Raw genomic sequence first — 24318 nt, forward strand, 5'->3', positions numbered from 1 at the left:
TTTTTTTTTTTTCAGTTTTTATGATTAAATAATTAATGTGTGTTTTATTTCTCTCTGAATTGACTGTTTGTGTGTGCCTGTAAGTCTACGAACTGAGACAAGGAAACTCCTCATTAATATTTAATCACTATGCTTGAAAGTTAGGGGGTGCTTAACCATCCTTCCACCCTTTAACATGGGGAGTGGCGGTGATGTGAGGAAACAGTACAAGAAAGTGAGGTATCTTTCAAATTTTAGTTTTGCCAGTGAGTGTAACGCCAAGGAAGAAAAAAAAAACTGTGAACAAAAAAATGACTGTTTAAGCATTGTTTTACACCTATAGCCTCCTCAAACGGAAACACTTCCAACCTGACTGCATATCTGTGGCACCATCACGAAGCAATATAGCTGAATCCTGCCAGCAAACATACCCAACTGGTTCTGAGACACATAAAAACAACAAAGGCAGTGGGGGTGTGCATTGCTAAAGATTTGCAGCCGTTTTTGGTCATTGTGGATGCTGGCTTTTGTCATCTCATAAAAGGACTCGACCCACGTTACAGACTGCTGTCTCACACTTTTTTCAGCACCGAGATAATTCCTGACCTCTATGAGCTACCAACAGCTGTGAGATTTCAGTGTAATATATATATATTTTTTTTATTATTATACAATACACTAGAAACTTGTGCACTTTTCTTGGCTTTTAAGTAAAATAAAGGAGTAATGCAATAAATATTTTTTTTCTCTCTCTCTCTCTCCTTAATTTCTTACTGTTCCTATTGCTTGAGCATAGAAACAACCTACCTAAAAACCACGTTTAAAAAGCCGAGGTATGTATTGAACCATAGACTGTATTGTTGCATTCCTAATAAACAGTAAATAATATTTTACTAAAAATATTTTTTCTCAGTTCAGTGCTGGATTCGGCTAAAAGAAGGAAGAAGGAGGAGCAGGTCCAACCATACCAGCCAACACTCCCAGTTTTCCCGGGCATCTCCTGTATTTCAGACCTATCTCTGGCCACCCTCGCATTTTGTTTTTTCTTCTGGAAAACTCCCGTAAACTCATAAATCTTTTTGGTACAGTCTATAACACCCCATAATCACCAACTTTGGTATAGTATCCGATTGCAGCGACTGCCCAAAACTCGGTCCATAGTACAGTACTTAGCTGTGTTATACAGACACCTCACCCCCGACACCTAGACATCCCCACCACTCCCCCACGGTCTCCTGGATTTTCAGAGACAAATGTTGGTAGGTATGGGTCCAACCATATTAGAAGAACCTGTGGATTGTTTCACAACCTGTAAGTGTTTTTATTTGTTAAAATTAATCAACTACATGCACAGTTTCTAACATTAACAGTATGATGTAGCAAGGACGTAAGCAAGGATGCAAACAAAGGAAAATTCTGTTTGGCACCGCTAACAATTTAGTTTATTTAAATAAAATGTATATTTATCAGTCAAACCGCTGTAAACACCCACAATCTTCAGCAGCGCTGCTGTATCTCTCTATAAGGCCACTTTCCCTGCGTTCAACATCTCAAATAATTAACTCGCACAAGATATGTGAATGTTTCATATTACTTACATAAGCTAATTCTGAATATATGTGAAAGACGCATGTCAAATTTTATTTTAGAAAGCAGGGGTGAGGTTCAGCTGTGTCCTCTGTGTCATTTTCTGTCTGATTCAGGGACAAACCGATACGGCTGAAAGCTACTCTAATTGACAGTGTTGACACAGCGCAAAAGCGTGTGCTCGTAGTGGCATGATGCTTTTCCTAGTGACGTGGATCCGCGAATCACAGCTTATTATGTTAGCTGACCAATCAGAGCCTCTTGACGGCGGGCTTTCGGAGGAACTAGGAAATATCACAGCCGTTGTTAGTTATGTTATCCAAGTAGCAGTAAATAATCAAGTAATGTTCATATATTCATTCATTTGTTTTTCAGCTTAGTCGCTTTAGAAATCCGGGGTCGCCACAGCAGAATGAACTGCCAACTTATCCAGCATGTTTTTACACAGCGGATGCCCTTCCAGCCACAACCCAAACTGGAGCACCCAGAGGAAACCCACACGAACGCAGAGAGAACATGCAAACTCCACACAGAAACGGCAACTGACCCAGCCGAGGCTCGAACCAGCGACTCAGCGACCTTGCTGTGAGGCGACAGCACTACCTACTGCACCACCGCGTCACCTTCTAAGTAATGTGTAATAATGTTTTTTTTTTTTTTTTTTTTTTTTTTTTTTTACAAATAAAGCATGAGCACACAATACTTTGCATCTTATAAAAACAACAAAGCCTTAAAAAAACACTCTGGACCCTCAATGTTAAAGTGCAATTTAAAAGCTTAACTGGGTTAATTAAAAAATAATTTTAGCCCCGATTTTGACTCGCCATCAGGTTTTGAGAAATTGCAGACAAATGCCTGAAATCACAGGCAAATCGATGCTCATTCATGCAAGTAACAATCACACAGTTTGAAATATCAAAGACGAGATCTGAGAGAATTGCCAATGTGTCATTAACGCCCATGAGATATTTGGCATGCTAAATATCCAACACAATCCTTTGGCAATTCGTAACTTTTTGATTTAGTGGCTAATTCGTATGAATTCATAGGATCTAATTCGTACAATTTAGTACGATTTGCTCATCCCCCAATGACGGTTGGGTTTAGGGGTGGGGTTAGGTGCCACGCCTCCTTTTTAAAATTGTACATTTTCGTAAGACTGAACTCGTCCGAATTAGCCACTAAACTGGCAAAACATAAAATATTTACATTTTCTCGTGAGAACAGGCTGAAATATCTGCACCCGTCTGCGATTTAAAATCATGCAGTGTAAAATGTATTCTGATTGAAAATAACATCAGTGATTATCTACAGTCAATAAGAGAGCATCTGCAGACCTACAGGAGGTCAGGGGAGAAGTGAAAAAGGCTTCTTTTCTGTATATTTAGACCCAGGAAATGGAGGAAAAACTGGTGGAAATTTGGTCAAGCACATCTGTCGTCTGAGCAATAAGATAAAATTTTAAAAAGAAAATGCCAATTTCTTTCAAAATCCAGTAATTTGTGGATAAAGACAACATTGTCTGCGATTCTTAAATTCAGTAAACACATTCATATCACATATCATGCAGTGTGAAAACATCTGTGACATGACTACTTTGAAAAATCATGCAGTCTGAACTCGACATTAGGGATTAGGCAAGTCATTGTATATATATATATATATATATATATATATATATATATATATATATATATATATATATATATATATATATATAAAATGGCTGGGCCAGTTGAAATTTCTGTGTGGATTTTACATGTTCTCCACGTGTTTGTGTGGGTTTCCTCCAGATGCTCTGGTTTTCTCCACAGTCCAAAGACATTGGGTAAACAAAATTGGCCTTGTCGCATGTGTGAATGGGTGTTTCCCATTACTGGGCTGTGGCTGGAAGGGCATCCGTTGTATAAAACAATTGACGATTTATAAAAAAAAAAATAACTGAACACTGGTTTGTTTACATTTTGCACGTGCTTTATCATGTGTTACTAATTTCATATGTGGTAAGTTTCTGGTCTTCTGTTGAACGAGAAAACAGATACTTTCCTCCGAAGGTGCAGAGCACGCTCTCTCCTTTGAGTTGGCTTTCGTCCGTTTGGTGTGTTCACGTTTAGCTTTTTGTACAAGGTGGAACCAGACACGAGTCAACACAAGGCTGTGACAATACATTTGGGCTTTGTTGGTGCTAGTTGTTTGGTGTTGGCTCGGTATACCAGATTTTAGCCCTCTTTTGAAATTTTCATTTTTTTAAAAACATTTCTCAAGTGTTGCTTAACAGTTTTTTCCCCCTTTCATTTTAAACATAATATTTTTAATAATTTAATTAAGTGTTTGCCTTGATGACAGCACAAAATATTTTACTAGTTATTTTGCAAGATACTAGTATACAGCTTAAAGTGACATTTAAAGATTTTATGTACATAGATTAGCAATGCAAATTAGGTTAATTATCTAGTTTTTGGACAAACAGAGGTTTGTTCTGTAGCCAACTAAAAAGAATCATTTCTTAGGATGGTTATCTTTTAAGGGTTTTATTCAAAACAACATTATTAAATCAGAGTGACGAAGCAGGAGAGTGGTGTTGTAGTTGTTAACAATCTCATCAACAGTTCATAGGGAAAACATATGATGGTGAGCGATCTCACACACAGTTCGTTATGAAAAACATCATACGGTGAGTATTGGTGAGTGAACACAGTTCATCAGGTAAACATCAGATATTCAGGTAAACACAAGAATAGCTTAGTCACTTCCCTTATTTAGTTGTATGTACGTCTGAAGGCAAAATGGAGACATCCATGGGAGAAGAGAAGTTGAAGAAGGTGAGGTGAACCATCCAACTTCAGTACCGGCCGATGAGTGTGAGAATGAGGTGGGTTTTTATAATGTCCAGTGATTGTAGGTGCAGGTGCAGGTGCAGGTGATTGGTATGCTGGTGATTGTTCGTGGGATTGAGGAGAGGTAGTTGGTGAAGAGAGTGGGGAGAGTGGTGATTGGAGCTGCAGGAACAAGCAGAGGGTGTGACAGTAATAAAGCTAAAAAATTTTTTTTATTTTTTTATTTTTTTATAATTAAAAGAAAATTTTATTACAGCCAAACTAAAAGAAACAACTTTTCCAAAAGAAAAAAGTGTATGTATATATATATATATATATATATATATATATATATATATATATATATATATATATATATATATATATATATATATATATATATATTGAATATAAAATTCACACTAGGGCTTTGAAGTCTTTTTATTAATAAAAATTAATTATTAATTAAGATCTGTATGTGTATTAAGAATCGCCAATACCTGGTGATTCATTCATTAATTTTCCTTCAGCTTAGTCCCTTTATTCATCTGGGGTCACCACAATGGAATGAACCGCCAACTTATTCGTTATATGTTTTACACAGCAGATGCCCTTCCAGCGGCAACCCAGTACTGGAAAACACCCATACACTCTCACAGGCACACACATACACTACGGCCAATTTAGTTTATTCAATTCCCCTATAGCGCTTGTCTTTGGATTGTGGGGCAAACCAGAGCTTCTGGTGGAAACCCATGCAAATAAGGTTAGAACATGCAAACTTCACACAGGAATGCCAACAAACCCAGACGAGGCTCAAACCAGCGACCTTCTTGCTGTGAAGCAACAGTGCTAACCACCAAGCCACCGTGTCACCCCCTTAGTGGTGATATCAGTTAATATGTATAGTATAATTTAATATTTATATCACAATAAACACTTTTGCAGATGCTTTTATTGAAGGTGACTTGTAAATGAGTAAGACAACATGCAATACATTAAAAAAAAAGCACATTAGCATCACATGTGCAATCACAAGTGGAATACACATAAAACAGACAGCCTGATCTCATGAGAAAACGTAAGTATTTTACGTTTTGCCAGTTTAATGGCTTATTCGTACGAATTCGTACGAGTTCAGTCGTACGAAATGGTACGATTTTAAAAAGGAGGCGTGGCACCTGACACCACCCCTAACCCCAACCGTCATTGGGGGATGAGCAAATCGTACTAAATTGTACGAATTAGATTGTACAAATTCATACGATTTAGAAAATAAATCAAAAAGTTACGAATTGCCATGAGATTGTGTTGGGAAAAAAATGCTCAAATGATGTTCCAAAACCAGGGTGAAGCAGTGGCGCAGGTAGTGCTGTTGCCTCACAGCTAGAAGGTTGCTGGGTCGCTGGTTCGAGCCTCGGCTCAGTTGGTGTTTTTTGTGTGGAGTTTGCATGTTCTCCCTGCGTTCGCGTGGGTTTCCTCCAGGTGCTTCGGTTTCCCCCACAGTCCAAAGACATGCGGTACAGATGAATAAGGTAGGCTAAATTGTCCATAGTGTATGAGTGTGTGTGTATGGATATTTCCCAGTCCCAGAGATTGGTTGCAGCTGGAAGGGCATCCGCTGCGTAAAAACTTTCTAGATAAGTTGGCATCCCTGGATTAATAAAGGGACTAAGCCGACAAGAAAATTAATGAATGAATGTTCCAAAACGTTTCATATGTATTTCACATATGATTTCATTGCGTGTTCATTATATTCATAACATTCATTGTAAAGTAGCAAATAATTGTGAGAAATGCCAGTAATACAATCTGGTTGGAAACAAAAAAAAAAAAAACAGAAGACAGCATAAAAAGCCAACTACCTTTACCCTATGATACTGTGAATTGGTGATTTTTCAGAATTTCTTGTCAATTTATTAAAATGGTTCAAAAAGTTTATGTTGCATTATATTGTTTTAACAATATAATATTTATCAGGATAGACTTTTTAAATTAAATTGACTATCAACTATTGTCATTTTCATCAAAACAAATGCATTTTAATAATAAATAAAGCAGGAGTATTCAGTGATAATATATTTAAGTGTAAATAAAACAGAGAGCAGCAGTGCTGGGCTGTGCAGGTTTGAGCAGGTTGCCCCCCTCTGGCCAGATCAATAAGGTTTCTCTGCAGGCACAGGGTTGGTTATAATCCTTGGATGATTTATGTGCCTGTCATAACCATGAGAAGGTTTTAAAACTGACTCTCAGTCCAGATAAAGGGTATAGGTGGCATGTGTGGAACAGGGTCTTGAGTGACGGTGACAGATTTTAAAACATTAATCCAGATAAAGGGTGTTTGTATTCTGATCTACATATTGAATATTGGATCTGGAACGCTTGCTTCTTTAAAGACTATTGTAAGGTTTTTGACTGATAAAGAAAAGACTGATAAAGAAAAGAAGACACTTTCTGATGCATAACATCTTGCTTAAATAGTGATATGAAACTATTCTTGTTTTATTGTGTACGTTCCCTGAAATGTTTGATTGTGATTTTTCAAATGTAGAATTCTTGTGTATACATGTAAATACATTAAGATGCTTATTATTATCATTTATGTAGTGATAATGACTGGCTGACTTCACACTAGCCCACTTTTAAGACTGTAATTACCAGATAAATATATACATGGACATGAAATATTGTTATGAGTTTTACTATTTTGTAATCTTACCTGTGTATATTATCACAGTAAATCTCTTTTTTCACCGTGGATAACATTACCAATCTGAGGCAGCAATTCTGAGGCTACCACTTCACATATGCAAATATATTATCTATTACTGCAATTTGATTGGCTGTTGAGCTTGTCCGTGCATTGAAATGGTCAGACTGTGCGTTTGTCTGTTGACATGGACAAATTTCATTCTAGAGACTTGTACACTCACCGGCCACTTTATTAGGTACACACCTTACTCGTTGCCTTCAGAACTGCCTTAATTCTTTGTGGCATAGATTCAACAAGGTACAAAACATATTCCTCACAGATTTTTGTCCATATTGATATGATGGCATCACACAGATATTGCAGATTTGTCAGATGCACATGTATGATGCGAATCTCTCGGGCCACCGCATCCCAAAGGTGCTCTACTGAATTGAGATTCGGTGACTGTGGAGGCCATTTAAGTACATTGAACTCATGTTAAAGAAACCAGTCTGAGATCATTTGCGCTTTATGACATGGCGCATTACCCTGCTGGAAGTAGCCATCAGAATATGGGTAAACTGTGGTCATAAAGGAAAGGATATGGTCAGCAACAATACTCAGTTAGCCTGTGGCATTGAAACAATGTTCAATTGGTACTAATGGGCCCAAAGCGTGTCAAGAAAATATCCCCCCACATCATTACACATACCCGCAATTTTTCCATGTCCCATAACAATCATATGTTAGAACTGTAAGCAGAGAGTAGGATGGTCTTTTGTGCCTGGCTGAACATATTTGACCCTATGATTAAAACTTTTGAAAAAATTAAATGACAATGAAATAGTCAAATGTTGACAAGTTTAGAATGTTTTGCACAAACATTGTCCACTTCTGATTGTATTCACACATCTTAGGCCTTATTAATACAAAGTATTAACATTTATTTTAAACAATGGTGTCAAAATAATCTTCTTAAATGCATAAAAATAAACAAAAATGTTGTATTGTGCATTTTAGGCAAGTAATTAGTGATATAACACACCAGGACAATTATAGAGTATCGATTCATACCTATAATGTATTGTACACATGCATTCACTAGCCACTTTAATAGGTACACCAGTCCAACTGCTCATTAATGCAAATTTCATATCAGCCACTCACACAGCAGCAACTCATTGCATTTAGGCATGTAGAAATGGTCAAACCGATCTGCTGTAGTTCAAACTGAGCATCAGTATAGTGAAGAAAGGAGATTTAACTGATTTTGATCGTGGCACGGTTGTTGGTTCCCGACAGGCTGGTCTGAATACTTCAGAAACTGCTAATCTACTGTGATTTTCAAGCCTAACCATCTCTATGGTTTACAGAGAAGGGTCTGAAAAAGAGAAAAATATCCAGTGAGCGGCAGTTCTGTGAGCGCAAATGCAATGTTTATGCCAGAGGTCGGAGGAGAATGACCAGACTGGTTGGAGCTGATAGAAAAGCAACAGTAACTCAAATAACTACTCGTTACAACCAAGGTATGCAGAAGAGCATCTCTGAATGCACATGTCCAACATTGAGGCAGATAGGCTACAGCAGCAGTAGACCATACCGAGTGCCACTGCTGTCAGCTATAAACAGGAAATTGAGGCTTCAATTCACACAGGCTCGCCAATATTGAACATTAGAAGATTGGAAAAAGCGTTGCCTGATCTAAGGAGTCTCGATTTCTGCTTGGACATTCGGATGGTAGGGTCAGAATTTGGCATCAACAATGGATCCATCCTGCCATGTATCAACAGTTTAGGCTGGTGGTGGTAGTGTAATGGTGTGGGAATATTTTCTTGGCACACTTTGGGCCCATTAGTTCCAATTGAGCATCTTGTCAACACCACAGCCTACCTGAGTATTGTTGCTGACCATGTCGATCCACAGTGTACCCATCTTCTGATGATTACTTCCAGCAGGATAATGTCATAAAGCACAAATCATCTCAGAAAGTTTTTTTTTTTTTAACATGACAGTATCACTGTACTTAAATGGCCTCCACAGTCACCAGAGGGGTGTGGTGGATTGGGAGATTCGCATCATGAATGTGCAGCCGACAAATTTGTAGAAACTGTGTGATGCTATCCTGTCAATATGGATTAAAATATCTGAGGAATATTTCCAGTATCTTGTTAAATCTATGCCATAAAGGAGTAAGGCAGCTCTGACGGCAAAATGGGGTCCAACTTGGGTTCTAGTAAGATGTACCTAATAAAGTGGCCGGTGAGTATATATATATATATATATATATATATATATATATATATATATATATATATATATATATATATATATATATATGTGTGTGTGTGTGTGTGTGTGTGTGTGTGTGTGTGTGTGTGTGTATAAAGGTGTGGTCACATGCGTACAATTTATTGAATAATTTACTAAAATATAAAGAAGTAACATCAACTATCTTACTGTTGGTCAAAACAAATCTCCATGACCAACTTGAATCAGTCACAATCAGTCATTTTTTTTGCCCGCATGTTCCTGAAACTCCTATTTGTGGAGATTCCTTTGAAATGATATAAATCCACCAAACAACGGTAAATTAATAACCATATGCCACCTTAACAAACATAATCACATTATCACAAAATATACCCCTGAAGTGACATTTTTTAATAACTTTACAAAAAAAAAAAAAAAAGTTGGACTGGGAAGAAAATGGAAAACAGAGCAAAAACCAAACAAACAAGCAAACGGACAAACATCTTTTGCTGAATGTCGTTCACAGATCTCCACAATTCAATCAGTGAGCTCTGCGCAGCTGTGAATGATGTGCAGAAAGCCGATGCTGGCACTTTGTTTTGTTAGCATGTGCACATCCAGGTCTCATAACATTAGGAGCACTCAATGCGCTGCTCTTTTGAATTACTGCTCCTGGGCCAGGCCTGGGAAGGCTCATTTGCGAGCGATCGATACGGGAGAGGGATTGGGTGCAGATGGAGCGGTACATCAGGTCGGCCTTGATGGGGAAATCATTGAGGTCAGCGCTGAGAAGGCTAGAGCTGATCAGCTGTGTTAAACTCCTGCAGTGTCTCAGACTTTGCAGGACAGCAGCGGATGCATAAACACACTGCTCAGCGCCGCATTGGAGCTCACTGAAACATGCTCCATTATTCTGAGATGATGATGATGACGATGTGGAGAAGATGCTGTTATAGCTTTTTAAGCTTCTAGCTGGTGTTAGGGTTCGATCTTAGATAACTTTGACTATTGAACAATAGTCTTAGAGGGATATATGCAAGCTGACTTTGGAAATTCATTTCTAATTACAGCATTTATTAAATGAACAAATAATAATTTATGAAATGCAAATATTAGGTAAATCCACTGACTGAAACTAAACAGAATAAATTCCTCTTATGCAGAGTTTTTGTCTTCTTTCTACACCAAATATCTAAAAGTTCTTAAATCAAGAGGCATTTTTTTTTCTAGACAAGTAAACATAATGTTTTGTTTTTTAGAAATAATAAGTCAAATTAGTGAGTTTTACCTTAAAACAATCAAAATAATTAGCCAGCAGGGTAAGTATGAATATTTTACTTGTGTTAATTGCAGATTATTTTGATTGTTTAAAGGAAAAACTTAATTTTGACTTAAGTCACTGACTTTGTCATTTTGGAAACAGAACAATATTTTTACCCATCTAGAAAATGCTTCTTGATTTAAAAATTGTTAGATATTTGGACTAGAAACAAGACAAAAATATTTTTTTTTTCAGTGCAAATGGCAGTTTTAAAATGTAAATGTATCATATACTTAAGTAAATGAACAATTAGGTGTTTAAATACCAGAATAATAAAATGTAAAAACTGATTAAAACACTAAATACACCATTATTAATAATAATAAACTTTATTAATGCCTTTAAAAGCAGTTTCTTAAAGCACTGTGCAAACAACACTATCAAATAATACAGAATCAACTAGTTAAAGTTTAAAAAAAATGTCCTTAATTGTACATTACGGAGATTTTAATGACCACTTTAAATATAAAATAGCAATAGCATTCACATGAGATGTTGTTAGGGTTTTAAGCCCCTCGTTGATGATAAAACTTGATCTTAGATTATTTTGACGAATGAACAATAGGCTTAAAGTGATATATGCAAGCTGACAGGCTGACGATAATATTGTTTTTAGCCGTGCATGACTTCAGGTCAAATCAGATGAGATTCCGGTGAAAAACGAGCCTTTCTCAAGGAAAGTCTTGCAAAAACACACAAATCATATGTGATTGCTTTTTTTTTATAATTGATTCTGTCTAACTGAGCTTAAAAAAAATGGCCTCTTTGGATTAAAGGGAAGAAAACAATTTATAAAATCCAAATATTATTTTCTATTATAATAGATATTACATAATAGTCAGTAGCAAAACATACTGTATTTTTTAAACTGATATATTACAGTAATAAACTTAAGTAATTTATCAAACCTTTAAATACATTTTAAAAATGCAATGACAGTTTAATATACAGTAGTATTTACAATATGTCCCTAAATAAACACTGAAGGCAATCGAACCATCAAAATTATTGCTTTTGTTAAATTAAATGAATTAAAAAATAGCTTTTGTTACATAAAATGTAAACATTAATAACAGAAATAATGTACAGTCTAAAGCCATAATAGTAATAATAATAATAATAATAATAATAATAATAATAATCAAAGTAATAATAATAATTATTATTATTAATAATATTATTATTATTATTAATAATAGTAACTTTATTCGTTTATTAAAATAATAGTTTATTAAAAACTCGAATCAATAATTAAACCCATGTCAATAATTAACATTAAATTCCATAATAATTCAAATTTTTACATAAGCAGTTTTTAAATATAATAAGGAATATATTTAACTAATTTAAAACTAAGGCCAATAACTTATAATGCCTTGTCACAATAAAATGCATTATATATTTGGTGTCAATTAATTGTGATTTATTTCATTCAAAAGAAATGTTCATGTTTACAAAATAAATGTATATAATATTTGCATATATATGTATGTATGTATGTATGTATGTATGTATATGAAGCAACACAATTCTTGTTATTTTTTTGGCCAATTTATTTGTTTTATGCTGAGTCGACTTATATTTGTACATTTTGTAGAATTTGTTTTATGTTGGTTCAACTACCTACCTGGTTAGGGGATTTGTAGTTCCCAGCATGCTTTGTGTGGGATTGAATTAAAAAAGACTTGTTGAGTTCACTTCAGTTTAAATATTTAGAACATTTTAATGTAATGCTTTGAGTTTTAAGATTACCACCTTGCAGAAGCACCCATCCTTTGAGTGTGGCAGCTTAATTAGCAAAAATGCAGTTTATTGCTTGCTCAGTGAGCCATAACTCTCCTAAAGTTCTGAAATCAGTCTCAATCAACTGTGTGTAACTCATGAAATGTGCTTAAAATGTCTCTTTTATATAATTTAGGATAACTTGGAATACGTAACTTCAAAATGTACGACACATAATAGACACACATGATATCAGACCTTTAAGATGCATATACAACATAATACAAGCTTATATAATATATGCTGAATAAGTTGGCGGTTCATTCCGCTGTGGTGACCCCAGGTTAATAAAGGGACTAAGCTGAAAACAAAATGAATGAATAAATGACTTTATGTTTAATAAAAATACAATAATCTGTATAATGTCTGTATAATGACATGGGTATGACACAGGTATTACAAAAAGGAGGTGAAATATGAGGACTTTGGTGACGTCCTCATTTCTCAAAATGCTTATAAATCCAATAGGATGAGTTTAATCAGAGAGTAAAGCTGCACACAGTCTCCTGTGATGGTTGGGTTTAGGGGTGGGGTGGGGTGAGGGCAATATAATATACAGTTTGGGCTGCATAAAATGAATGGAAACCTATGTGATGTCCCCACTTTTCACAAAAACAAACGTGTGTGTGTGTGTGTGTGTGTGTGTGTGTGTGTGTGTGTGTATACAGTTGAAGTCAGAATTATTAGCCCCCCCCTTTGAATTTTTTGTCTTTTTTAAACATTTCCCAAATCATGTTTAACACAGCAAGGAAATTTTCACAGTGTGTCGGATAATATTTTTTTTTCTTCTGGGGAAAGTCTTATTTGTTTTATTTCAGCTAGAATAAAAGCAGAATTTCTTAATAAAAAAAATAAAGGCATTTTTAAACAACCATCGTTATACAATAACTTGCCTAATTACCCTATCCTGCCTAGTTAACCTAAAACATTATATTAAAAATATATAGAAAAATATATAAAAAATATAGAATTTTTTATTTTGTAGATTTTTACGTGTGTGTATTTGTGCATAATATTTGCATAATTATACACATTACACACCTTTATATTACTTAAATACAAATGTTTATCTTGGATGCAATTAATTGTGACTAATCATTTGACAGCACTTACAATTATACATTCAGAAAATACACATATGAAATTATGATAGCACCTCCACTGGCAAGTAAAAATAATATTGCAAATTTTACCAAAATTTATCAAAACAAAAATATTGCATTCATAAAATGTGTAATTTAATGTTTTTTTTTTTTTTTTCTTAATGAAATGTAGTGTATCACAAAATGAACATTTAGGTCAGTGACTTTAGCACCTTTTTTCAATGAATTATGTAGATGTTGCACATGGGTCACTTCCCCAACTCTTTCAGTCACTATTCTGTCAAAACGAATGTAAGCGTTGATCATTTTTTTCCCCATTAAGCAGAAATGATTCAGTCGTGTTAATGGCGTTCTTGTTTTCTAGTATGTACATGTCCATTGCAAACAGTTGTACTTGAACTTTTGTCCGAGCGATTAGGACACAAGGACAGTGCCTGCAGCATTAGGTGTCCTTTAATTGCCATTTGCATAGTGGGTTAATCATTTTCCGACTCCCCAATTACTTACCCTCTGTGTCCATGTCAATGACGCTCTCACACAGATGCCCACATTTGGGATTATGGAGGCTTTGTTTTGCTTAAATGGTTATCGTCCCGGGATCAATCACAAAGTGTGCATTTAGAGAGCGGAACATGTGGTTTTCCGTTTGGATGCTTTGTTTCTATTCTAATGGGGCTTCCTCCTTTATAGCATATTTTGATTCATGATTTTCCATATTTAATATATGTAAATACAATGCATATAAAATAAGTTTATTAATAAAATATTTTGATAGTTGGCATAGGCATTATTAATAAATGAAGTTCTATCACTGCATATATTTTATAGGTATAAAAAAATATGTAATATTCATATATTTATGATCATTGTATAAATATACATATATGTATATCTGCAGTCAGAATAAATTACCCCCCCCCCTGAATTATTAGCTCTCTGTTTATTTTTTCCCCAATTTCTGTTTACCGAAAAGAAGACAATTTTAACACATAATAGTTTTAATAACTCATTTCTAATAACTAATTTATTTAATTTTTGCCATGATGACAGTAAATTCTTTAGTAGATATTTTTAAGACACTTCCAAACAGCTTAAAGTAACATTTAAAGGCTTAACTGGGTTAATTAGGTTAACTAGGCAGGTTAAAGTAATTAGTCAAGTCATTGTATAATGATGGTTTGTTCTATAGACTATCGAAAAAATATATAGCTTAAAGGGGCTAATAATTTTGACTGTAAAATTGATTTTTAAAAATTAAAAACCACTTTTATTCTAGCCAAAATAAAACAAATAAGACTTTCCCCAGAAGAAAAAATATCAGACATACTGTGAAAAATTTCATTGCTCTGATAAACATAATTTGAGAAATATTTAAAAAAGAAAAAGAGGGGCTAATAATTCTGGCTTCAACTGTATATGTATATTTCTAAACTAATATTAACATATGTTAATGATAAGATTATGATATTAAGATTAGATTAAGATTGTGATTATGATGATAAGATTAAGATAATGTTGTTAAGTGCTTACCTAATTATCATCCAATAAAACAAGACATAAGCACTTGTACATTTTATTTAAGAGTAAGAACGTGTAATTTGTTTTGTTTTTTATTGGTCATTTAAATGTTATAAGTAAATAGTTTATTAATATTTCAGTATTTCAATATAGTACTGAAATATTACAATTCAGGTAATGTTACAACTCAATTTTCTACTAGTTTATGCAAAAAAAAAAAAACATGTATTATTATTATTATTAATATTATTATTACTATTATTATTATTAAGTTAAATGTTTATATTTTTACCCATTATCATGCAATTATGATTCAATTATATTTTCCACTTTGAGAAAAATCATAGTTCGTTTTTATTCAAGAATAAGCAAATGTCTTTTATTAGCTACCAAGCTAAATATGTCTCAATACTACAAAAATAATGTCATAATAATAATAAATATTTACTACAAGCTCATATAATAATCATATATACTAATTATATATACTATTAATATACTATTTACTTAAAATTGCAAAATTGTGAAATGTTATTGCACTATAAAAGAATTGGTCAAAAGTATTATTTATAATTTAATTTAATACATTATTCCAGTGATTTTAAAGATGAATTTTCAGCTTCATTACTCCAGTCTTTGGAGTCACTTGATCCTTTACAAATCACTTTAATATTAATTATTAGTATTATTATTATTATTATTATTATTATTATTATTATTATTATCAGTAGTAGTAGTAGTAGTAGTAGTGGTAGTAGTAGTAGTAGTAGTAGTAGTAGTAGTAGTAGTATTTAAGATAATAAAAGCAATAATGACTGCAGTAATAATTTCATTTGAAATAAATATAATAAGAAAGCAGTTATTTAAAGTTGTAATAGATATTTAACTATTTAACTCCTTTTTTACATTAAATAAATCATGCGCTGATGAAAGGAATAATTTGCTTAAAAAAATGAAAAAAAAAAAAACTGACCCCAAACTACTAGCAATGGCTCAAATTAAACAATAAAACTAACCCTAGTCCAATATATGTATATATATATATATATATATATATATATATATATATATATATATATATATATATATATATATATATATATATATATATATATATATTTTTTTTTTTTTTTTTTTTTTTTTTTTTTTAAGCCCATATAATTATGATACAATTAAACTTGCTTTAAGCTAAATAAATACATTATTAAAATAAATAAATAATAACAATCTATAATAATAATAAATACAATTTCTATATGAATAAAAGAAAATATATTTAATATGTTAATCAAATTGGATACATTTTGGTATTCCATTTGTGATATATATGATATTCCATTTAGTTCCATATGAATAATTTAATTATATATGAATAATTCAATTCTATTCCATATCTGATTTGGCAAGAAAAAAAAGTTCCTGAGAGTGAAAGGAAAGCAAGCACACTCTGGGACACAAAGAGCTGACTTCCCAATTATTTATTGTTGATTCCCTACATTTTGGCATCTTGTTTTCTTTTCCCCAGCTGTGTAGTGCCGACTTTGCCCTTTCCCTGAAAGGACGATATGAGTGTCAGATTTATGAGCTGCTAAACGAGGCTGCCGGCCCGATTGAAATCTACTGCAGTGAGTAACAATGACAGAGTGAGGATGTTTGCCCATGATTAGCAGAAATGCTAGAGGTTAATTACTCAGATCTACGTTTATTGTTCCATTTGCACATTTCAGACAGACTGATCGTTATTAATTAGGGTCACCGATCCGATCGAGGCGAACAAGGAGCCCCTACAGCCATTTGAAGCAGGCAGAGACCGAGGCACCATTACCTCGGCGGAACAGTTAGCGCTGTAAGCTATTGGCTTCATCTAAGAGCTGCATTAGCGTGAAGAGCTGAGCTCATAAACAGTGTGGGCCCAGCTTTAAATGGCTGACTGGCTTTATGTGCTCTTCTGTTTGATAATGCTTTGCACTTCTAATGCATTTTTAAGTGGCCCTTCACATACTCATTTCCCAATAAAGTGGATTGGTTTGCTTTAAGACCTGCTATGAAGGGCTAAATCACACCAACAGTTAAATGAAAATAGGGAGAATCATTGTTGTTGTTTTTTTTTTTTTTTTGCATATATGGAAAGCATTATCTCGTTAAAGAACTCCTATGACAATGCTTCAGAAAGTTCAGCTTTGAAATACTAAATATGTTAGATAGACATTCACAAATTCATATAAATTGTAGTCAGTGATATAATCTAGAACACAAAATTTAATTTATTCAGATTACTTTTACAGGCATTTTGATTTTTATTCTTGTCTCCAAATTCAAATTGTCTTCTTTTCAAGACTCATTCTATCTCAGTCATTCTATTTTATGAAGATTCAAAAATAAACAATTTTAGAAAAAAAAAAAAACACTTGAGCATCAAAGAGCTTAACATGTTAAAATCACATGTGAAACATGAAACACATGATCACTTTTTTTCAGAAATAAAAGTGCAGAAGCTGCCCTTTTACTTTTACTTTTTAAAAATTTGATCATTAATTGACAGTATATTACTGAATACTATTAGTGCATTACTTTCACAACAAGATACTGTATTTAAATGTATTTACTGCAAGGTATTTACTGTCATTTGTACATCAAATTACTGTGATTTATTAGTATTCTCCTGTAGATTTATTTATTTTTACTGTGACCTTACTAGAAATCAGACAACAGATTTTTCAGTTGGTTGGAGTTGAAATACTTAATTTAACTGTAAAGTTACATTTACATACCAAATTACTGTAATTTAAGAGTTTGCTGCTGTAAAATTTCAGATAAATTTTAAGTGGATAGGTCACCAAAAATAAGCTATTTCTGTTATCATTTACTCACCCTAAGGTTGTTCAGTCCTGTATTTAATTTATTGTTCTGTTGAGGAAGAGAAGAGGGAGATATTTGGAAGAATGTCAGTAACCAAACAGATCCTAACACCAATTTGAAAAAAAACATTCTATAGCATAAATGGGTGTTTATTGTATATTATGTACCTATATTGGAATTATAAGGTTCTATCTGGGTTTTGGATGATTTTAAGAAAGCTTCAAAGTTTTTGCATGCCTTAGCAAACAATATATGTGTAACATTTTTTTTTATATATATAAAACATCGTAAAATGTTAACAACTTATTAAAAAAAACATCATGTAAGTTAGTTGTCATTTAATAAGAATATGTCAATAACTTAATTTTGGCAGAAATGTCAAATAGAACTTTACGATTCAAAGGCGACAATATGTAGTTTAAGTTTAAAAGTGCACCTTCTAAAAAAATTAGACAGTGACAGCTTTTGTACTTTTATTTCTGTGAGTGTACAACATTTTTTAAAACACATTCGATTTGTCATTTTAATGTGTGAAGCTCATGTGGCTTTTTGTAAGAGGACAACATTGCACATAGAGAAAATAATAAATAAAAGATGATAAATGAAAAAATTAGGTTTTTGGACTTATTGTAAAAATGCAATGACTACAATTTGTAATATGTTACAGGATATAATTATTAGTCATCATTCTGAAGATAAAATTCAATATACAGAGTATAAAAGCTTGCATGTGGTGCCAAAAGTGCAGAAAAAAAGTGCAGTGCAAACGTAGAAGTCAAATAAAATCAGCCAATACGCTAGTATACTAATATCAAAATGAGAGTTTGATCCTTGACATTTACTAGATATTATTTACTTAAGCTTGAAGATCGAATCAATACATTTCGGCAATTCCATAAATGTAAATCAGATCTTTAAAACAGGATTATCCTCTATGAGGTGATGTTATTCAGAGTGAAATGACTGACCGCAAGAAATCAATCCGGCAAATTAGAGAAGGATGAATCAGACGGCACCCATGTGGACATGGAAAATCAATAAAATAATTTAAAAGATAAAGGCTCTGGGTCCTTCAAATCTCCCCTGTGGCTATACGTGACAGTTTATTCTCATTAAAGTTTTTGATAAAATGCCATGCGGTGGAATCTGAGGACTCACGCGTTAACTTTATACGTGAGTCGTTTCGTCTTCCTGTATGGGGTGAGTAAAGTTGGCGGAAAACACGTGTTTTTAATAAGCAACTCCATGTTTGAGGCCTTTGTTTTAACTGATGACTCAGTAAGAAATGCTTGAGAGTCCCAGCATTTTTGCTGTATTAGCTTTAGCGCTATTTTTAGACTTGCACAGCGCTCTCATGCTGACGGATTTCATATCTGATCGGCTTCATTAGCAAATATGATGGCAATCATATTTCATGCCATGTGGTGGTGCTACAGTCCAGTTCCTTGCTCTGTCAGATGGAGATGTACTCAGATTTGGTTTTAAATAGCAGATCCAACAAGCACAGCAGGTGAGTTGGATTAATGTACTTTTAAAAATAGACCTAAACTAAAAAAAAAAAAATATATATATATATATATATATATATATATATATATATATATATATATATATATATATATATATATATATATATATATATATATATATATATATATATATATATATATATATATATATAAATAAATAAATAATGGTTTTGAGCTTTATTCCCATCATTCTCTTCTCGGCATGTGCTGCAGCATGATTAATTAATATGATTGTATTATTTGACCGTTTGCCAGTTTTATGTAGGCCTACATTGCTGTTTCTGGTTTTTGTCATGTTAATGAACTTGTTGTCTTGCGGTGACAGCATGAGTTTGTTTGTCTACTTCAAATGGTCAGTTAGTTTATAGTTGCCCTTGTCTCCATTCATATACAAAAATGCTGAGGTCTGCGTGTGGTGTTTACGAAACTTTTAATCTCATAAGTGTTCAAATAATTGGAATACTTGGGGCCATGCAAAGGAAGGAAATGATTTGCAAAAGACAAAAAGGATCAGATGTGCTATTCAATTTATTTCTTATTTGATTTTTGTTTTTTACAAGATGTACAGAAAATGTTATATATTAATACTAATATTTTTTTTAAATATTAATTAATTTTAAATCTTTATACTTCACCACTAAACTGCAAGGATTTGTCCCTTTGTCAGCAATATGTTTTAATAATTAAAAACATCATAAGATTGTGTATGCTCACATATTTCCTTCTATATTTTAATAAGCTCAGGTCAGAATGTGTATGTTGGGTATAATTTTTTTTTAAAGTGCCAATTATTACTATCAATATTGGCTTGTTAAATACCTATCTACTAAGATCTTACTTATTCTGCAAGATCTTATTCTACAGAACATCTATTATACCCAACTATCAATAAGCAGCACATGATGAGGTTATTGAGCTAATTAACCATTAATGGTTTGTTAACAGTTAGAATAGTATAGCTTAAAATAATGTGTGATCATATTTCGTTTTATTTTTACATAAATACCTTAGTTGGTGGAAACCAAAATGAGGCATCTTTGACCTTAAAAAACATTGTAATAATAATCTATTTTGTTAGAATGAGTGCAGCTTTAAGTCATGGCAAATTGATTCGAATACTTCAAATAATTACACAAAATAATCAACAACTTAAAAAAGCAGGCAAACTGTTGACTTCATTTTTGACAGCTCTGCAAACATCCCATTTTTCACGCTGTATACAAACACTGTAGAAATATACGACAAACGTGTGATCACATATGACAGAAAATCCATCCAATAAAGGACAAATATTTAGACTTAGCCAAGACCGATGGCTCATTTTAATAACACTGCTGTGATGAAGGTAAATACGATTGAAAGTTCTTCTTGCTAAAGAGCGACTTGGAGTTTCACAGAACAAGTTATTTACAGGCACACTGAAAGGTCACACTAATCTCTGAATAACCAGCCATTGATTTTCAGTTATGCCTTTTAATAATGTGGAGAAAGAGACACTCCTTTATATACAATATTTATTAAGTGCCTCTAAATTATTAAGAGCCTCTAAAATTGAGAAATTCTTTTAGGCTTTGCTCTCTTTGTATATATAAAAATAAATAAATAAATGAAGAATTCTTCACGGTTTGCTCTATTTAAAATGTTCATTGATGCAACATAAGCACGCGGATCTCCACGGTGGTGATGGGGTTTATTCTTTTCAATAGACTAATTGGTATGAATTACTAAAGCTATGGCTGTTTACCCTCATTTTCTTGCTGGTTGACAGGTCTGGACCTCACAGGGCAGCCCTTTGTTTGAGAATCAACTCGGACGGCATTTGATGAGGTCAGGCTATTTGTTGATTAATATACAAAGAGTCACACTAGGACTCCATTAATCAAATGAGAATGTCACGTTCCGTATGATTTACATGTCGCCTCTCCTCCAGCAATTCGGTTCGGGACATGGCACGGGGAGGGAACGGAAGGATGAGGGATGAGAAGACAGGATGATGAAGGGTATTTTAGAGAATGAGTTTACTGTATGTGATGTCACTGAAGTTTCATTTCTGTCATAAATCTGGCTATTCAAAATATACAGTCAAGTACAGCATCAAGACAAACAACAACTTGTTTGTTTGTTTATTCCAGTTTATTGAGGACAAGAAATACAGTTTAAACTTTACAGTACATTATATGTTTTTTTTGTTTGTTTTTGTTTTTTTACAGGGAAATAATCATAAAGAAAATGTGTTATATTATACTGTATACATGGTAAAAACATGCTGTTTTTTTAAGTTTGTTTTTCTGGCAACTTGGGTAAATAATTACTGTTAAATTACAGATATATACTGTGAAATAACGGACATTAAATTACCAAAAAATTCCTTAAATTTAAATTTCCGGTAATTTTCTGTAATTTAACATGGTATTATACAGTAAATTACTGTAATTTACTGCTACTTTGGGGGGTGGGGGTATGGTGTTCAGCTGCTGGGGATTGGGGGGATTGGTTGTCAGCTGCTGGGGTGCAGGGGAAAAAAGTTAAATAACGTCTGTTAAATTACAGAAATTTTCTGTAAAGTAACAGACATGAATTTACAGAAATTTCGTTAAATTTAAATTACCAGTAAATTTCTGTAGTTTAATATCTGTTATTTTACAGTGAATTTCTATAATTTATTGTCTTCATCTCAGGGGGCTTTTTCAGTTTATCCATGACAATTTGCTTTAGTATAATGTTATTATTATATGCATATTTATATTTGTTTTATTAAAAACAAGTTAGATTTGTCCACCTGTCAGGTTTTCGACCATATGGGGCACAGTATGTGTATTAGGATATAATTCAGTTTTTGACCACACTTCTTTTCTATAGTTCATTTATTCATTTGCTAGAAAATAGAACTGAATTAATAAATAGTTTTGAAACAAATCTTTGGGCTCAACAAGCAAAATTAATTACGTAGGTTAATAGATGTCTGTGTGTACAGCAAATTTCTCTGTCCACAAGAGTGAAAGTAAAGAATGAGGAGGCTTATCTCTCATTGGGTAAATGAGTAACGTGACTTTTTTTTTATTATTTATACAGTTTCTTTTACAGCCTATATGTTGTAATGTAATTAAAATACAAAAGACTTAAACATTTATTTAGTTTTTTCAAGCGTAAAACAAGATGAAAAGCCGTTTACATGCACATGCCCGTCAGGATCAGCAGCTTAGCGCAGAAACTCCATTGGGGTAAAATTATTTTTCATTAAAGACATGGCATGGAAAAATGTAATTTACCGCAGTGCTTCTTGTACAGTCTGATACCTACTTTATGTTGTATATCAATCAGGCAGTGAAAATCATTGGTTTTTAAAGAAAACAGACCTTAAAAGAGCTGATTTTGTAACGACATACAGTTCACCAGAAGCGTTTGACCCGGGACCCATACTTCTGCATATACCCTAATTTTTATTCTCAACATGCTTATAAATAAAGGTTTTTTATTGGCATCTTTAATTCCACAAACAATTTACAAGATAGAACAAAAGCTTATTAATAGTAGAAATTATGAATAAAATGTTCATAACACTATGGAAAAAAACTGAAAAGTTCTTTAAAAGGAGACCTTTTAAAACTTTTTAAGTGTTTGGTTACTTATTTATTTAACATTTTATTCATATTCTGATTTTCAGTGTGGCCCTGATCATGCAAATATGCTTGTGCATATGTTTATTATTTTTTTTTCTTTATTGTGATCACATTGATTGATTGATTGATTGATTGATTGATTGATTAATTGGTTGGTTGATTGATTGATTGATTGATTGATTGATTGATTGATTGATTGATTGATTGATTGATTGATTCTGGTTCAGATTCTTAAATTTAAATTTTAAATTAAATTAATTACATTTTTGAAGTTAAATTAGCATTCTTCCAATATGATCACTTAGTTTTGATTTTCGTTATGTTTGCTTATTAGGGACCGAGCACCGAACGGTGCAAGGCCCTATTGGAATTGCTCCGTTTATTATTATTATTATTATTATTATTATTATTATTCTTTTCCGGAATGAATCGCGATTTTGAGGGGCTAAACATGCCCGAAAACTCACGGAACTTTGCACACGCCTCAGAAGTGGCGAAAATTTACGTTTATTATGGGTCTCGGAAGTGGGCGTGGCAAAATGACTCGACAGCGCCACCTAGAAAAATTAAACGGACGAGCCCCCGATCCACGAATCACGCACATGCACGAAAATTGGCACACACCTCAAACATGCCAAAACATACGAAAAAGTCTCTTGGAGCCATATCTCAAATCCAACAGGAAGTCAGATATTTTTAACTTCCTGCAGCGAAAAAGTGGCATTTTTGCCATTTCCAGGCGTTGTATTTTAACGAACTCCTCCTAGGGATTTTATCCGATCAACACCAAAATTAGGTTTTGTCATCTAAAGGCCTTGGCGATGTTAAATTGCGAAGCTTTAGAGTTTTCGTCGATGGGTGTGTCCGTGGCGGCTTCGCAAACTTTGACGATTCGCCACAAAACAGGAAGTCGTTATAACTCAGTGATACATTATCCGATCTGCCTCAAAATTCACACGCTTGATAAGCGTCCTGACCTGAACACGTTTACATGCCACTATCCAGATACAGTTATAGCGCCACCTGCTGGCCACAGGAAATGACATGTTTTACAGTGTGACAAACTCCTCCCACAAACTTTATCGTATCAGCACCAAATTTGAGTGGTGTTATCTGAAAGCTCTAGCGATGATATATTGTGAAGATCTAGAGTTTTCGCAGAGGGGCGTGTCTGTGGCGGCATGACAAACCTCAACGATTCGCCATGGAACAGGAAGTCCTTATAACTCAACCACACCAAGTCCGATCAGCCTAAAACTTCA

At 33.4% G+C, this 24318-nt stretch overlaps 1 protein-coding gene and 1 long non-coding RNA gene across 10 annotated transcripts in view; one reads left to right on the forward strand and one right to left on the reverse strand.

Moving 5' to 3' along the window:
- Positions 1 to 4074: 4074 nt before the first annotated feature.
- The window catches only part of LOC147832549 (uncharacterized), a 98095-nt gene continuing 77851 nt past the window's right edge, over positions 4075 to 24318 (reverse strand). For 3 of the 9 annotated variants that reach the window (XR_015516753.1, XR_015516750.1, XR_015516751.1), the window contains one exon: positions 4091 to 4565. Coding sequence is in view for 5 of the 9 variants with exons in the window: in XM_087295794.1 (XP_087151920.1) it covers positions 4326 to 4565; positions 17920 to 17955 (276 nt within the window). In the remaining 4 variants the exon portion in view is untranslated. Of the gene's footprint in view, positions 4566 to 16512; positions 16601 to 17919; positions 17956 to 24318 lie in introns of those variants that run through there. The other 6 variants (XM_087295794.1, XM_087295792.1, XR_015516752.1 and 3 more) reach the window with 3 other exon arrangements.
- On the forward strand, positions 19152 to 21546 carry LOC147832550 (uncharacterized). Its single transcript, XR_015516773.1, has 3 exons — positions 19152 to 19417; positions 21205 to 21263; positions 21367 to 21546. It is a non-coding gene; the product is annotated as an uncharacterized LOC147832550 (long non-coding RNA).

The sequence above is a fragment of the Danio rerio genome, chromosome 19 (assembly GCF_052040795.2).
Source record: "Danio rerio strain M-AB ecotype USA chromosome 19, GRCz13ab, whole genome shotgun sequence".
Classification (NCBI taxonomy): Eukaryota; Metazoa; Chordata; class Actinopteri; order Cypriniformes; family Danionidae; genus Danio; species Danio rerio.